This window comes from Dama dama, chromosome 5 (genome assembly GCF_033118175.1).
Source record: "Dama dama isolate Ldn47 chromosome 5, ASM3311817v1, whole genome shotgun sequence".
NCBI lineage: Eukaryota > Metazoa > Chordata > Mammalia > Artiodactyla > Cervidae > Dama > Dama dama.
The window spans coordinates 20,937,049-20,955,068 of record NC_083685.1 but is presented as its reverse complement, the minus strand read 5'-3'; the positions used below and the strand labels follow the sequence as shown (position 1 = coordinate 20,955,068).

Sequence of the window (18,020 nt, the reverse complement as noted above, 5' to 3'; positions counted from 1 at the left end):
TGGTTCAGTGGTTAAGAATCCACCTTTCAATGCAGGAGACATAGGTTCGATCCCTCGTAGGGTAACTAAGACCCCACATGCCTTGGGGGCAACTAAGCTGGAGTGCTGCCATTACTGAGCCACATTCAGAGAAAAGCCTGCATGCCACGACTAAGATCGTACACAGCCAAAAATAAATAAATAAAAACACGTCTCAAAATGATGGAATCAACCTTATACAATTCTCTTTGTGTCGTGTCTTCTGTATGTTACTTTGACCCAGTGGTTCTCAACAGGGACTTATTTTGCCTCCCCCAAGGGACGCATGGCAAAGTCTGGAGACATTTCTGGTTGTTGAAATTGGGGGCATCTAGTGGGTAGAGGCCAGGGATGCTATTCAACATCCTACAATGCCCAGGACAGCTCCACAAAACCAAAAAAGATCCAATCCAAAATGGCAATAGTGCCAAGGATGAGAAACCCTGCATTAGCCCTCCTTCGAGAATGATTTTTACCCTCTTTTATTAAAAAATCTTTCACAATGTTATATGGGAGAGGAGTCTGGGGGAGAATGGATACATGTGCATGTATGGCTGAATCCCTTTGCTGTCCGCCTGAAACTATCACAACACTGTTAATCAGCTACACTCCAATATAAAATTAAAAGTTAAAAAAAACCTTTCAGCCTTTGGCTCTGTCAGTTCACATTATATCTAAATGAGAGCTGTATGTACTTGGGGAAAAATGTTTATGTGGTTTGAAATCAGAACCTTGCCAGAATTTTTCCAGTAAAGCTGTGGACACATTCATTCTGACTCCAAAATGATCTCTTGGCAGAAGTGAGCAGGGCTTACAGATGGGCAGTACCTTGTCTCTTTTGGGCTTGATTTCTTTAAAAACATCACAGTAGCCCATCACAGCTTCAACAAACTTCAGCATCCCCAAGCCTGCCTTGCTCACGGCTTCCATTTCCTCGGTCGTGGTATTGAGGGTCTTCAAGAGGCCTAGCGGTCAAAGACGCAATGATCTCAATGAGCAGTGAGCTTTGTCTCGGGAGAATAAAATGAGAAAGAAGCTAACTATGAACAAAGCAAGTGTAACTAGTTCCTTACTCCCTGGTAATCCTGTGAGAGGGATTGGACAGCTCTCCCCCAGATAACAGGTGGATCCAACCTTAAATGAGTTCTTTGTGAGTGGCTGTTTAAGATGTGAGTAAGGGGCCCAGGTTACTGCCCTCCAGGACATCTTATGACACAGGCACTTCTGTGTGACACCCAGAAGGCCCTTGGAGACCCAAGGCATCAGTGAGGACTCCTAACTCGGCACCAAGGTGGCTCAGAGCTGGCAGTGAACTGGGATTCATTTAACTGTCATTATGGGGGCTCCATCACCTCCACCTGCCCCCTCACTCTGGAAGGAACTTCACCTAAATGGAAACCCATCCAAGGATCGGGTAAAGAGAGCCCCTTGGGTTTCTGTAGCTGTTGTTATCCTCCCGGTTTTAATTAGTTTTGTTTTTAAGTGGCTGAAAGAATGCACTGATGATAAAGTTCTGAATAAGCCATCATGATAAACAGTGACACAATGAACTTGTATATGCCTGAACAAAGACTAACATCATTCCCTCTGGCTAAGCTCTGGGGGCAGATCAGGAGTCAGGCTTAGCAGGAACTGTGTGGCTTCTGTAACTGAAAAGAAGGGAATGGGTGGGTGGTGCTGGCTCCTCCTCCTCGCCCACCCCCCAGGGACCTGCAGAAGACTTCATACAGGCAAGAGGCACAAGGAGAGTAGTCAAGGTTAGACCAGTTCTTTTTTTTCTCCCCTGAATATCCATTCTGCCTAACTGAGCTGAAATTCACATAACGTAAAATGAACCATGTTAAAGTGTATACACGTCAGTGGCATTCAGTAGAGTCACAAGATTCTGCAGGCCTCATCTCCACCTAGTTGCAAGACATTCTCATCATCTCAAAGGCAAACTTCACAGCTATTCAGCAATCAACCCATTTCCCCTCCCCAGACACTGGCAAGCATTGATCTGCGTTCTGTCCCTATGGATTCACCTATGGATATTTCATATAAATGGAGTTACAACATGTGACCTTTTGTGCCTGACTTCTTTCACTCGGCATCACGTATTTGAGGTTCATCTATGTTGTAGCATACAGCAGCTAAAACATAAATGATGCTCACTCCTTTTCATGACTGAATAATATTCCACTGTGTGGATATGTTTGTTCTTGTTACCCATTCATCTGCTGATAGACACGTGGGTTGTCTCCACCCATCACTGGCTATTGTCAGTAATGCTGTCAGAGACATTGCACATAAGCTTTTGTTTGAATATGTATTTTCTATTCTTTTGGGTATATACATAGGAGTGAAATGGTTGGGACACATGGTAATTCTATGATTAACCTTCTGAGGAACTGCCAAACTATTTTTCACATGATTTTACGTTTCTGCCAACAACGCAAAAGGGTTGCAAGTTCTCCACATCCTCCCTAACACTTGTTTTGTGTGGTTTTGTTTAAATTACACCACCCGAGTGGATCTGAATGCTACCTCATTGTGGTTTGATGAGCATTTTCCTAGTGACCAGCATTAAGCATAGCTTCACATGCTTTTTGGCCATCTGTCTGCCCTTTTTAGAAATGTCTATTCCAGTCCTTTGTCCATTAGACCAATTCTTGGCACCACTATGCCCCCCATCAGATAAGATGTACAGAAGACAAGCTAGAGTGGGCTCCGGAAGGCAGCTGTGTTCCTGCTAGGGAGAACTAGAGCTGTTGCTGGACCACACATTCATGTGGCACCTGCTGCTACTGCTCATCCCGCCACCACCCTCTGTTCCATGCAGCTATGTCGCCATCTTCCTCTAGGGACAGTCATTCCCATTCTTCCATCGGCACAGCCACCGCAACACCATTTGGACCCCACGGGAGGGTGTGCCTGCAACAAGCCCCCTCCTCGCCCTCCCTCCCTGCCCCAAAGACTGAACTGCCAGGTTGAGAACCAGCCTGGCTGTCCCCTCCATCCATCTGTGCTCACCTCTGATGTTCTTAACTTGGCTCTGGGTAATGGAATCAAAGTCGATTTCCATCAGAGACCTCAGGAAGTTGGGGTCAGACATCATTCCCTTGGCGGTTTTCCAGTTGAGTTCTTTGTAGCCTTTCATGATGAGGATGCATTCGCAGACCGTCTGCACCTGCTTCGGGGGCTTAGCAAAGGACCTGGGGGAGGAACAGACACATATGAGGATCGGGCACAGGATGTGGCCAGGATTTGGCCCGAAGGAAGGTTCCAGAAAAAAATGGCTCAACCCAGAACCGTCTCTTGGAGGCGATACTGCGTGGAGGCAAAGGGGACCACATCCCAACACCGACTTGGGCTCCTGGGGATGAGCTTTTCCAAGAGCAGGACTCAGTCTCCTCCATCAGGTGCCAGTTCAAGGTCCTAGATTCAGACCGGGCACCAGGAACACAGCAGGGCATCATTCAATGCAAACCCAGGCTGCCCCTGAATCTGCAGGGCAGGGTGGAGCCTGAGAATCTGTGTTTTTAATTACACCCTGGGGTGACTTCTCAGACTCTGAGTGGTAGAGTCATTATTGTCATGATCATCATCAACCTATTTTCTATTTACCAGATGAAGAAATGGGGCTCCAGTGCTTGGATGGCCTGCCTGTGTCTACATAGCCCGTGGGGTCTGAGGTCCCTGCACCCTGGGCTCCTCCAGGCTGTGGAAATTGTTTTCTGGCTTTGACAAAGCTAGACCATCACTTGACTGCTGTGACACTTACAGGTCCAGCACCCTTGACCCTCCGGCGAACAGGAAATCTAAAAGGATTGGGAGAATGCAAGGCGGCATCGGCAGCGTGAAGACCCGAGAAGGAACGAGTGACACATTGCTGGTACCCAGGGGGCCCCGCTCGGCTGCCTGCTGCCCGGCCATGTCTCTACACGTCACACGAGGCGTACAGGCACCAAAGCCGTTGAGAGAGACAGAAGCAGAAGGAAAATGATGAAGAAAAAGGAAAGGAAAGGGTTTGGAAAATGAAGAGCCCCCCCAAGGGCAAGGAGCAGCCTGGGGAGAGGCCAGAAGGCCCCAGAGGATGGGGGCAGGGAGGGCCAAGACACAGAGAAAGAACAATTGGAGCCACACAGCAGTGTGGAGACTCCGAACCCGGCAACCACACCCCCCACCCCTCCTGGCCCCCCACGCACTCACCCTCGCAGGGACAAGCCAGAGCAAAGCTCCAGCACAAAACCCGACCATTAAAGTAATGGACCTGAGTCACCAGGGAAAGGCTCAATTATGCGGCGTTAGGCGCTTACGACAGCGGCGATGCTGTAAACTGTTTTTAAAAGGTTCCCTTCGGGGCTGATGAAGACCAGGCCGGGCCACTGCTCTCTGAATAATCTGAGGAGGAGGGGGTCAGTGAGATGTTTTCAGACACTAGTGGGAAAGAGCCTCGGGGCGGCGTCCTGAGCCATCTGGACCGGTCCCAGGTTCTCAGCTTTCTCATCTGTAAAATGGGGAAGCGGAACCGGAAACTTGGAGCCCCCAAAGCCTTTGAGTCTATGAAAGGGAAGTTCTCTGGGATCAGTTTATGAACCGGTCCCAGGAACCTCGTTTATCCAGAATACGGTGTTGTGGTGCCAGATAACCAAGGAGTTCGCAATAGTAAGGTTACCAAACACTGTTTTATGAGTTATATAAAATGGTATAAAAATAGGGAAAAAAGTAAGAGCCCAAGTCTGAGAAATGTAAGTGTTCCTGATTCATCTGACTCCTTTCTTCTACCACAACAGAAACTCAGGGTGGGCTTCCCTGATGGTCCAAGTGGTTAAGAATCCGCCTTGTATTGCAAGGGACACCAGTTCAATCCCTGGTCTGGGAAGATCCCACATGCCTCAGAGCAACTGAGCTCCAGAGCCACAACTACTGAGGCCTGAATGCCCTGGAGCCCGTGCTCCACAACAAGAGAAACCACTGCAAGGAGAAGCCCACATATAACAACAAAGAGTAGCCCCTGCTCACCGCAACTAGAGAAAGCCCGAGTGCACCAAGGAAGACCCAGCACAGCCAGGAAATAAATAAATCTTGAAAAAAAAAAAAAGAAAGAAACTCAGGGAGAGACAGACAGATAGACAGATGGAGGTGAAGTCATGCTGCCTTCCCTGGAGAACACCAACTGCAAGCTTTATTCCCCACCTCACTTCACTCTACCCCAGACACTGTCTTTGCTTTTCCCTTAAGCCACACTCCTTCCAGCCCCCTCTAGCCTCCATCCCATGTCTTGTTTAAAATGTCACTTCCTGGGGTTCAGCTTCCCTGACTACTCACCCCCCCAAGACTAGAATCGGGTCCCCCATTATCCAAAGTCATAGCAACCCAAACCCTGCCTCCCTGACCTCGTCCTGGGTAATTTTATTGTTCACGCGATTCCCATGTGCACACTCGTGCCTCCCCCAGACTGTGGGTTCCATGTGGTGAAGACCCCCCAGGCCGGCTCACTGTCTCTCAGCCCCCATGCCAGCACAGGGCAGGCAGTAGGCACCCGATGGTACTGAATGGAGAAAAGGAAGAAAAGCAAAGTCGCAGGCCAGTAACAAAGGGAGCCTTTTATCCTCCGGAGAAACATCCACTACTAATCTTCATTACTCCTAATCTCCCTGCCTTAACATTTAATGATTTCTGCAAAGGGGATTGAGCATTATAGAGAGGAAGTGCTATTATAAGAATTAAAGGATTAGGGAATCGTCAAGACCTAAGTGCTGGCTCATCACCCTTAACATCCAAATGGCCTAAACAAGACCAGATTGTAGTCATCTGGATCCAAACGTATTAAATCCCAGGAAAAAATCCCAAAGAGATCAAAGATTTAAAGGTAAACAATTAAACTATAAACGTATAGGATGAAACCATGGGGAGATTACTTTACAGTCTTCCAGTTGCAAGGCCTTTTAAATATGAGGTCATAGCAAAAAGCCACAAAATAAAGTATCACCAAAATCTGCCTCATAAAAATAAAAATTTATACACAGCAAACACAAACACACACACAAACCACCTAAACAAAGTCAAATGGCTGAGACGTCCCTGGTGGTCCAGTGGTTAAGACGTCCCCTTCCAATGCAGGAGGTGCGGGTTTGACCCCTACTCAGGGAGCTTAGAGCCTATATGCCTCTTGGCCAAGAAACCAAAACAGAAAACAGAAGCAATATTGCAACAAACTCAATAAAGACTTCAAAAATGATCCACATCAAAAACACAATTTTGTTTTTAAAGTCAACTGACTGATGACAAACTGGGAAAATTATTTGCAACTCACATCACACATAAAAAGCTTATCTCACTATTAATTCAAAAAGTCCCTGGAAATGGGTAAGGGAAGCAAAAAAAAAAAAAAAAAAGCAACAGCAACAAAAACAATTCAACAAACGGGCAAAGCACATAAAGAGTTCACAGAAAATGAACTACACAGACTCTTACACACATCTTTCACATATTAAAAAAAAAAGGCAACTTCTCTCATCATAAGGGAGATGCACATTAGAACTACGCAAGTATCATTGTTCATCTATAAATAATCAAAACTCCAAGTGTTTAGTAGTGCCCTCTGTTGGTGAGGCCATGAAAAAGCAGGCACTCGTATGTGCTGCCAGTGGTCGCACAAATTGGTTCCAAAACTACGGAGTGCAAGCAACAGTTACAGACATAAGCCCGGAGGAGGAAATGGCAACCCTCTCCAGTATTCTTGTCTGGGATAATCCCACGGACATAGGAGCCTGGAGGGCTACAGTTCATGGGGTTGCAGAGTTGGATATGACTGAGCAACTGAGCATGCACTCATAGACAAAAACACACACAACTCTGCACCCAGCAATTCCACTTCTGAAAATGTATCCTTCCAGTGGACTTGGGCATAGTGAAGTAAGCATTATTCTTTGCCACACTGTTTGGAAACGCAAAAAAAAACTGGAAATAAGGTAAAAATTCATAAATTGGGGCTGATTAAATAAATGATAGTACAGCCATCCAAAGGTATGTGATGGGTTATTGTTAAGTAATGAAGAGGTTCTCATACATCAACATGCGAAAGATCTTCAAAGTGTCTTGTTAATGGAAAAAGCCAAGATGTAGAAATGATGTGTATTACCAATTACATTTTAAAAGGAAAGAAAAGAGAATATGTGGGTATCCCTTGTTCTACAACCCTTAGAGCCCAACGTCAGGAACTGAAGAGACACTGGTACATCTGGTTGCCTTGAACATGCGTAAAAACTTTCTGGATGGGACTTCTCTAGCGGTCCTGTTGGTTAGGGTTCCAAGCTTCCACTGCAGGGGGCATAGGTTCAATCCCTGGTCAGGGAACTAAGATCCTGCATATTGTGGGATGTGGCCAAAAAACAAAAAAACAAAAAAAACCACCTCTCTGGATGGATATATGGGAAATGTATATGAGATACACATAATCATATCATGATTCTCTGTCCTGTAGGGGGAGGGGAACTAAGCTGATGAGGAGCAGGTCAGAGGGGGCTTTTCATGGCATGTCATTTTGATGTTGGAACCAGCACCTAGCTGATGTATATACATGGCACTGACCCAATGCCCAACCCAGTTCTGAGAGATCTTTACATAATAGCTCACTGGACCCTCATACCCTCCCTGAGCTTCAGGGCTTTCCTGATAGCTCAGTTGGTAAAGAATCCACCTGCAATGCAGGAGACCCCAGTTCGATTCCTGGGTTGGGAAGATCCCCTGGAGAAGGGATAGGCTACACGCTCCAGTATTCTTGGGCTTCCCTTGTGGCTCAGCTGGTAAAGAATCTGCCTGCAATGTGGGAGACCTGGGTTCGACCCCTGGTTTGGGAAGTTCCCCTGGAGAAGGGAAAAACTACCCACTCCAGTATTCTGGCCTGGAAGTCACAGAATTGGACACGACTGAGCAACTTTTACTTTCACTTTCAACCACCCTGAGGCTATGGGGACAGTGATTATCATCTGCATGTTACAAACAAGGAAACCCCAGCACAGAGAGGTTAGGTGACTTGCCAAAGGTCACACAGCTGGGAAGAAGCAAAGCCATGCGTGAACATATCACCTGTTCCAATAACTACATTTTTAAAAATTACTCCTTTTAGGCCATAGGCCATTTTTACTATCTCAGGGATAATACAGGCACCCTGTCTAACCACAGAGGACACATATCAAGCTCTCCACGTGGTCCCATGGAAAGCCCCTCTCACCAGCCCCTTGGACTGTTGAGGGGATTCACAACCTTCTCCTCCTTCCAGATAAATCCCCCTCAAAGATCCTTCCCAACTCTGTTCTCAGAATGTTTTTATGCTACTGACCAGAGTTGTTGTTGTTGATGTTTAGTCGCTAAGTTGTATCCAACTCTTTGCGACCCCATGGACTATAGCCCGCCAGGCTCCTCTGTCCATGAAATTTCCCAGGCAAGAATACTGGAGTAGGTTGCCATGTTCTTCTCCAGGGGATCTCCCCAACCCAGGCATCAAACCTGTCTCCTGTATTGGGAGGCAGATTCTGTACCATCTGAGCCACCAGGTAGAGCAGAGCCCCAAATCCATATAACCAGTGGCTGGATGTTTCCCTTGAAAATGCACATATTCATGGTCTCTCTCACAACTCAGTCTAAACTTCCAACACGTGCTATTGCAGTTTTAAAACAGCCATCCTGGAGCTTCCTAGGTGGCTCAGTGGTTAAAGAATCCATCTGCTAATACAGGAGTTGTGGGTCCAATCCTTGGTCCAGGAAGATCCCACATGTCACTGAGGAACTAAGCCTCATGCACCACAAATATTGAGCCTGTGCTCCAGAGACCAGGAGCTGCAACTGCTGAGCCCACGTGTCGCAACTACTGAAGCCTGCGTGCCCTAGAGCCCGTGCTCCACAAGAGAAGCCATGGCAATGAGAAGCCTGCACACCACAGCTAGAGAGTGCCCCCTACTTGACGGAAATAGAGAAAACCCACATGCAGCAATAAAGACCCAGCATAGCCAAAACCAAATAAATAGAATTATAAAACATCCATCCATACGCCTTCATTGCAATCACACTGCAAACCTCTGAAATCAGGACCTCTTGCTAACAGCAGCAGCACCTCCAGATGACCACCCCACCCCCCACCCCCAGCCCAGGAGTCACTTGGGTTTCCTGCTCTGGAACGAGCTGAATGTTCTGTTTGAATCCATGTGTTTCACATGGACTGTAGCCTGCCAGGCTCCTCTCTCTGTCCATGGGATTTTCCAGGCAAGAGCCAACAACCAGAGCACGGCCTTGGACAAGGGCTGCCACGTGGCCCTTAGGAAAAGAGGGGAGCTCAGAGAAGCAGCGCCATCCCACCACGCACACGAAACACAGGTCAGCTTCCAGCCTGGAAACAGGAGTCGCTCTCACTGATTGTGCAGCCAGAAGGACAACACCCCTTCTGAAAACGAGGACGTGATGGCGAGTAAGGAGAGGAGAGAGCCGAGGCTCCTAACACAGGGACACATGAGCAAGACCATGCAGCGCGAAGACAGGGAATGGGGTGGGGCAGGCAGGACGCTGTTTCTTCCTGGCTTCACGGGCGCTGCCAAACTTAGCACTGAGATTCACTAACGATACCCTAAGGAAACAGTGCCCCATGGTGGGAAGGAAGAAAATGCCATACCAGACCCCTCTTCTGGACAGCAAATGAGCCCTCTGGCTGCAGGGGTTGGAGTCATTTGGCACATTGATTTGCAGAATGGCTGGGAGCTACAATTAAGACTCACTCTCCTGGGAATTCCCTGGCAGTCCAGTGATTAAGGTTTGGTGCTTTCACTGCCAGGGCAGTGAGAGGTTCAATGCCTGATCGGGGAGCTAAGATCCTACAAGCCACGCAAGCGCAGCCCCCCCCCCAAAAGAAACAAACCACTCTTCCCACCTCTAAAAGTCCATCATATGTCTAGAAATGGATGAGGGCATCTCCCATCTGCTCTCGGCCTTTGGCACACCTGGCCTGCATCCAGGGCCCTGCCTCTTTCAGGACAGACACCCAATCATGTTCTCCTAAAGAGGACTGATTTATAAGGCTCTACCTCTCCCACCAGCCCCTTCTGGAACCCAATCTACTTCTGTGAGTGGCCAGCGTTCAAGGCCAGTGGGCTGGGCTACCTACTGATTGGGGCAAGTCAGCTCACCTCTCTGGGCTCGAGGACCCTCATCTGCAAATGAAGATGATGACAGTCCCCACCATGCAAAGTGGGCGGCACAGAAATGCCAAACTGCCATGATTATGTCATCGTTGCTGTCAGGGGTGACGCTGGAGGCCAGGCACACTTGGGGATGGCCACCTGTTACCTGATCTCGGTCACATCCGACTTGTCCAGCTTCTGCAGCTCCAGCTTGGCGGCCTCCAGGATGGGCATGACCTCAGCTAGGGCAGTCTCGGCCTCCGCCTTCTCCACTGCAATAATCTTGTTTTGCTCCTCTATCTCCATGGCTTTTTCCTCTGCCAGCTTCTTCTTTTCCTCCGCTGTGGGGGGAGAGGGAGGGGAATGAAGCCACCGAAGGTGGGGAGGATGGGCCACTGCTCCTGAGCCAAAGTGGCACAGCCCTCAAAGGTGGGCACTGGGACTTCCCCGGTGGCGCAGTGGGTAGGAATCGGCCTGCTAATGCAGGGAACACAGGTTCTGTCCCTGGTCCGGAATTAAGATCCCATGTGCCTCCACAGAGCAACTAAACCCGTGCACTACAACTACTGAAGCCCGCATGCCTAGAGCCCATGCTCCACAACAAGAGAAGCCACCACAATGAGAAGCCTGCATACCAACTAAAGAGTAGCCCCCACCTGCTGTAACTAGAGAAAGCTTACCTGCAGCAACAAAGATCTAGTGCAACAAAAAATAAATTTAAAAAATAATTTTTAAAAAAAATGAGCACTGGGACGAGGGGGTCAAATGAGCTTTGGCCAATATGGCCAGTGTCTTCATGGTCCCTGGGGTCCCTAACACCGGGATAGCTGCTGCAACCTTGACCCTCCCTAACTAGCCCACCTATGTCTCCGGCCCACTCCATCCCACGAGACAACCCCAACCCCGCTTGGCCGCTGTTAGCTGAGGACATCAGGGCTGCCCTTGAAGTTTTTCTGGCTTACTGAGATCTCTCTTGCCTCTTCGTCAGCTTTTCCTACATTCATTCAGTCAGACAGTTCAGTCTCTCAGTTGTGTCCCACTCTTTGAGACCCCATGGATTGCAGCACGCCAGGCCTCCCTGTTCATCAGCAACTCCCGGAGTTTACCCAAACTCATGTCCATTGAGTTGGTGATGCCATCCAACCATCTCATCCTCTGTCATCCCCTTCTCCTGCCTTCAATCTTTCCCAGCATCAGGGTCTTTTCCAACGAGTCAGCTCTTCGCATCAGGTGGCCAAAATATTAGAGTTTCAGCTTCAACATCAGTCCTTCCAATGAATACTCAGGACTGATCTCCTTTAGAATGGACTGGTTGGATCTCCTTGCAGTCCAAGGGACTCTCAGGAGTCTTCTCCAACACCACAGTTCAAAAGCATCAATTGTTCAGCACTCAGCTTTCTTTCAGAGAAGAAAACAGCAACCCACTCCAGTACTCTTGCCTGGAAAATCCCATGGATGGAGGAGCCTGGCAGGCTGCAGTTCATGCGGTCGCTAAGGGTCAGACACGACTGAGCGACTTCACTTTCACTTTTCCCTTTCATGCATTGGGGAAGGAAATGGCAACTCACTCCAGTGTTCTTGCCTGGAGAATCCCAGGGATGAGGGAGCCTTGTGGGCTACCATCTATGGGGTTGCACAGAGTCGGACATGACTGAAGCGACTTAGCAGCAGCAGCAGCAGCTTTCTTTATGGTCCAACTCTCACATCCATACATGACTACTGGAAAAACCATAGCCTTGACTAGACGGACCTTTGTTGGCAAAGTAATATCTCTGCTTTTTAATATGCTATCTAGGTTGGTCATAACTTTCCTTCCAAAGAGTAAGCGTCTTTTCATTTCATGGTTGCAGCCACCATCTGCAGTGCTTTTGGAGCCCAAAGAAATAAAGCCTGCCACTGTTTCCACTCTTTCCCCATCTATTTGCCATGAAGTGATGGGACTGGATGCCATGATCTTAGTTTTCTGAATGTTGAGTTTTAAGACAAGTTTTCCACACTTCTCTTTCACTTTCATCAAGAGGCTCTTTAGTTCTTCTTCACTTTCTTCCATAAGGGTGGTGTCATCTGCATATCTGAGGTTATTGATATTTCTCCCAGCAGTCTTGATTCCAGCTTATGTTTCATCCAGCCCAGCGCTTCGCATGATGTACTCTGCATATAAGTTAAATAAACAGGGTGACAATATACAGCCTTGATGTACTCCTTTTCTGATTTGGAACCAGTCTGTTGTTCCATCTCCAGCTCTAACTGTTGCTTCCTGACCTGCATACAGGTTTCTCAAGAGGCAGGTGAGGTGGTCTGCTATTCCCATCTCTTTCAGAATTTTCCACAGTTTGTTGTGATCTACACAGTCAAAGGCTTAGGCATAGTCAATAAAGCAGAAGTAGATGTTTTTCTGGAACTCTCTTGCTTTTTCAATGATCCAGCAGATGTTGGCAATTTAATCTCTGGTTCCTCTGCCTTTTCTAAATCCAGCTTGAACATCTGCAAGTTCACAGTTCACGTATTGTTGAAGCCTGGCTTGGAGAATTTTGAGCATTACTTTACTAGTGTGTGAGATGAGTGCAATTGTGCGGTAGTTTGAGCATTCTTTGGGATTGCCTTTCTTAGGGATTGGAATGAAAACTGACCTTTTCCAGTCCTGTGGCCGCTGCTGAGTTTTCGAAATTTGCTGGCATATTGAATGCAGCACTTTCACAGCATCATCTTCTAGGATTTGAAATAGCTCAACTGGAATTCCATCACCTCCACTAGCTTTGTTTGTAGTGATGTTTCCTAAGGCCCACTTGACTTCCCATTCCAGGATGTCTGGCTCTAGATGAGTGATCACACCATCGTGGGTATCTGGGTCATGAACATCTTTTTTGTATGGTTCTTCTGTGTATTCTTGCCACCTCTTCTTAATATCTTCTGCTTCTGTTATGTCCATACCATTTCTGTCCTTTATTGAGCCCATCCTTGCATGAAATGTTCCCTTGGTATCTCTAATTTTCTTGAAGAGATCTCTAGTCTTTCCCATTCTGTTGTTTTCCTCTATATGTTCATTCAGCCCAGCCCAAATGTCACTCTCCCCCCAGGTCACTGTCACTTCATCACTCTGTTTATTTGCTTTATTTTATCTTAGTTTATTTGTGACACTAACCACAATCTGAAATTTCATCTGATTCTTGGCTCATGAATGGGCTCCACTCACTAGAATGTAAGCTTCTTTCCAGGGGCTGTGACCCCACATTTAGAACAAAGCTTGGCTTGGACTAGGTGTACCAGCTTGAATAGTGCCCCCACCAAAATCCATGGCCACTCAGAACCACAGAATGTCACCTTATTTGGAAACAGAGTCTTTGTAGATATAATTAGTTAACACAAGGTCATACTGGGTTAGGGTAGATCCTAAATCCAACAACCGTGTCCTTATAAGAAGGCCATGTGAAGACATGGAGACACAGTGGGGGAAACGTCACATGATAGTGGAGGCAGAGACTGGAGGAATGCGTCCACAAGCCAAAGAACACTCAGGACTTCTGGCCACCGCTACAAGCTACAAGAGGCCAGGAAGGGTCCTCCCCGGAGCCTTAGAGGGAGCAGGGACCTGCCAAGACCTTCATTTCAGACTTCTATCCTCCAAAACAGTGAGAATAAATAAATGTCTCTGTTTTAAAGCACCCAGTTTGAGACTTCCATGGCGGTCCAGTGGTTCAGAGTCTGCCTTCTAATGCAGGGGATATGGGTTTGATCCCTGGTCAGAGAACTAAGATCCTACATGTTGCAGGGCAGCTAGGCCCATGAACCACAACTGGAGAAAGCCAGTGTGCCATAGTGAAGACCCAGTGCAGCCAAAAAATAAGAATTAAAAATATAAATCTTCAAAAAAAGATAGCAATGGGTAGGTCAAAACATGCCAGTTCCTACAAGTGGCTTCCCAGGGCTGTCATGCAATGGAGCCCTGTCCTATTTGGGTGTTTTTTGGTGGTAAGGGGGCAGTCCAGATCCCCAGAGCTGGCCCCACACTTGCCTACGGCCGTATTTGTGGCGATCTCCTCCAGTAGGGCCTCACAGGCAGCCGACTTCTCCGCCAGCACGATCTTCTGCTCGGCCAGCTTCTGATTCAGCTCATCCAGCTGGATGGTGGCCTCCTTCAGCTTGTCTAGGCCTCCCTCCAGACGCTTGCACTGAGCTGAGGACAGGGAACACAGGTATTCACCCTTGAGGGGCCTCTGTTCTCAACATATCCGACTACACACAATGCAGTGAGATTCACCCAACCTGGGCTCACAGGAAAATAAAATAAAATAAAATAATCTTCATGAGATGTCAAGCATCTCTCAGCACCTCCATTGCCATTTTGGGGCTGGCATCTCTGAATGGCAACCCACTCCAGTATTCTTGCCTGGAGAATGCCATGAACAGAGGAGCCTGGTGGACTACAGTCCATGGGGTTGCAAAACAGTCAGATGTGACTGAGTGACTAACAACACTTTGACTTCCAAAATGACTATATTTCCGAAAACAGTGCTTCATTTGACCAACAGCCAGAACCAGAGAATTTTTTTTTAAAGTTTTCCAACAGAGAAATGCTTGCTCTCATTAAACAGTATTTCTAATGGAATGCAAATTTAGAGCTTAGAGTGCACAGCCCAACACAGAAAAACAAAAATAAATGCATGCCAGGGCTCTGCCCACCCACACATATCATTTTGAGGTGCAAAATCCAAAATGTGCGTTTTCGGCTTTGCCTCAGTCCCAAACATGCTCAATCTTGCTAAGAAAACATCTGCTTAAGGAAAACATTAGCACTTGGATCCTTACTCATAAGGAATAGCAGTTTCTACGAATCCTCCCCCTCCCAAGTCTTACCTATATTATACTGAGTTTTCTCATCCAGTAATTTTGAATACGTGTTAATAAAATCCAGGTAGTTCTTCGGAGTTACATAGTTGCAGCGCCTCAGTTTCTGTAGGAATTGTTTGCTGAATTCACCCACGGATTTGTGGACCAAAACGACATGTTCTACCAGATCTTCTATATTCTCTGCTGGGATCATCTGATTAGTTCCTGAAGAGAAAGGAATGGAAAATGGTGGTTCATAAAGAGAGGAGACGAGCAGTTCCTCAAAGAGTTAAACACGGAATTCCCACGTGACCCAACAATTCCACTCCTAAGTACATTCCCAAAAGAGGTGAAAGACAGACACAGGCAGATTTTTGTATGTCAGTGTTCATAGCAGTGCTATTCACAGTAGCCAGAGGCGTCTACCAACAGATGGGTGGATACACAAAATGTGGCCTGTCCATAAATGAAGTATTACTCAGCCTTAAAGAAGGAAATTCTGATACATGCAGCAACATGGATAAAGCTGGAAAACATGCAAAGTAAAAGCCAGCCATAAAAGGACAGAGGAAACATCTAGAATTGGCAGATTAGTGACAGAAAGTAAATTAGAGGTTCCCAGGGGTGGAGGGTGGGGCTGGGGGTGGGAGAACAGGGATTGAGTGTTTAATGGGGACAGAGTTTCTGTTTTAAAGATGAAAAAGGTTCTGGAGATAGACGGTGATGCCAATTGCACAACATTGTGAGTATTAAAAAGTATAGCAGTGCACACTTAAAATGGTTTAAAATAGTTAAAATGGCAAATTTTGCATATTTTTTTTACCACAATAAAATACACTATAAAAATGCTTTAACAAAAAAAGAAAAAAGCAGTTATCACTTGTCAGTGGCTTTTCTGGTTTTTCAAACCAGTCAATCCTAAAAGATCAGTCCTGAATATTCATTGGAAGGACTGATACTGAAACTGAAGATCCAGTACTTTGGTCACTTGATGCGAAAAACTAACTCATTGGAAAAGACCCTGATGCTGGGAAAGATTGAAGGCAGGAGGAGAAGGGGACAACAGAGGATGAGATGGTTGGATGGCATCACTGACTCAATGGACATGAGTTTGGGTAAGCTCCAGGAGTTGGTGATGGACAGGGAAGCCTGGTGTGCTGCAGTCCATGGGGTCACAAAGAGTTGGACACGACTGAGCGACTGAGCTGAAATGACTAATATTCTGGCAATTTCTCTAAGAACACAGAAAGCCAATTTTCTTTCCCTACGTAGGAAGGTTTGTCTTACTAAAGGCTAACACAGTGTTGGGAGAGGGGCTTGAGATTCCAGAAATTTCCCCAGTGCCCCTGCTATATTCCCTGTATCCAACACATACTTGGCACGAGGCAGGTCTTCCTATGGGGCCTCTCAGGTGGTGCCAGTGGTAAAGAACCCACCTGCCAATGCAAGAGACATAAGAGAGGCAGGTTCGATCCCTGGGTTGGAAAGATTCCCTGAAGGAGGGCATGGCACCCCAGTCCAGTATTCTTGCCAGAAGAATCCTGTGGACAGGGGAGCCTAGCAGGTCACAAAGAGTCAGACACGACTGAGCATCTGAGCTCAGGCCTTCCTATATTTTTTCCTGCTGAAAAAAATTAATAATCACTTCCAGTGCCAAAACCACATCACTCGAATTATCTCACAGATTGCAAAATACTTTCACCTCAAAAATGAAGGAAGGAGGTATGACCAAAAATAGGCACTCATCCAGATTCTGCATGTTTGGTCTTGAATTATACCAGGGGTCAACAAACCACAGCCTATGGGCCAATTTTACAGCATGCATGAAAAGCTTTGCCTCACAAATATCCATACTTATTGGGCACAGTCATCCCAACTCCAGGAATATATCCTAAGAGAAAAAGTCTAAGTAAATTCCATGCACCATTATTTACGATGCTTAACCACTAAATACTGAAAGCAGTAAGTACTAATGCACAGAGGTGGCTGAAAAACCTACGAGAGCTAAAGTGAAAGAAAGTGGTAGTCACTCAGGTGTGTCCGACTCTTTATGAAACCCCATGGACTGTAGTCCGCCAGGCTCCTCTGTCCATGGGATTCTCCAGGCAAGAATACTGGAGTAGGTTGCCATGCCCTCCTTCAGGGCATATTCCCGACCCAGGGTTGAACCTGGGTCTCCTGCATTGCAGGCAGATTCTTTACTGTCTGAGCCACAAGGGAAGTCCAATGAAAGCTAAGGCACATCTATATCAGAGCTGGCAACTACAGCCCCCAGGACAAATCTGGCCCACTGCCCATTTTTGTAAATAAAGTTTTATTGGCACACAGCCATGCCCATTGACTTACATAGTGTCTGTGGCCACTTTCATGATGCAATGGTGAAACTGAATAATTGCAACAGAGATCATATGACTTACAAAGCCGAAAATATTTATCGTCTAGTCATTTATAGGAAAAGTTTGCTGATCTCTGAGTTATATCATCAAAAAAGATTCATTCTCTTAGCCCCCTTCTCCAAAAAACTGCAATCTGTCTGTAAAGTGGGACTAGTTATTTATTTATTGGATATGTATTAAGGCTAAAGCTATTTACTAGGTCACCCAGTATCATAAAGCTACTCAACTTAGGTCCTGAAAAAAAGTTTTTCCCTGAGGATGAATTGACTGGCTTGAGGGCTTCCCTGGTAGCTCAGATGGTAAAGAATCTGCCTGCAATGCAGGAGATGTGAGTTTGATCCCTGGGCTGGGAAGATCCCCTGGAGAAGGGAATGGCAACCCACTCCAGTATTCTTGCCTGGAGAATCCCGTGGACAGAGGAGCCTGGTGGGCTACAGTGCATGGGGTCACAAAGAGTCAGACATGGCTAAGTGACTAACACTTTCTTATTTTGAAGATTAAAATTAATAACCAAGGCCTTAGGGGTTTGAATCTGTAGAGCAAATTCCACACTGATGGATAATCAGTTTACCAAAAGGTTTTTCAGACATCCTGGGGATCAGCACACATTTTCTCTAAAGAACCA

The 18,020-nt window shown here is 46.7% G+C and overlaps 1 protein-coding gene across 2 annotated transcripts in view; it reads right to left on the bottom strand.

The window, feature by feature from the left end:
• Positions 1 to 18,020, bottom strand: part of DNAH10 (dynein axonemal heavy chain 10) — a 152,833-nt gene that overhangs the window by 27,627 nt on the left and 107,186 nt on the right. For both annotated transcript variants that reach the window (XM_061140857.1, XM_061140858.1), the window contains 5 exons: positions 15,027 to 15,224; positions 14,185 to 14,346; positions 10,339 to 10,513; positions 3,031 to 3,212; positions 847 to 983 (listed from right to left, as the gene is read on the bottom strand). In XM_061140857.1, the coding sequence (XP_060996840.1) occupies positions 847 to 983; positions 3,031 to 3,212; positions 10,339 to 10,513; positions 14,185 to 14,346; positions 15,027 to 15,224 (854 nt within the window). The remainder of the gene's footprint in view (positions 1 to 846; positions 984 to 3,030; positions 3,213 to 10,338; positions 10,514 to 14,184; positions 14,347 to 15,026; positions 15,225 to 18,020) is intronic.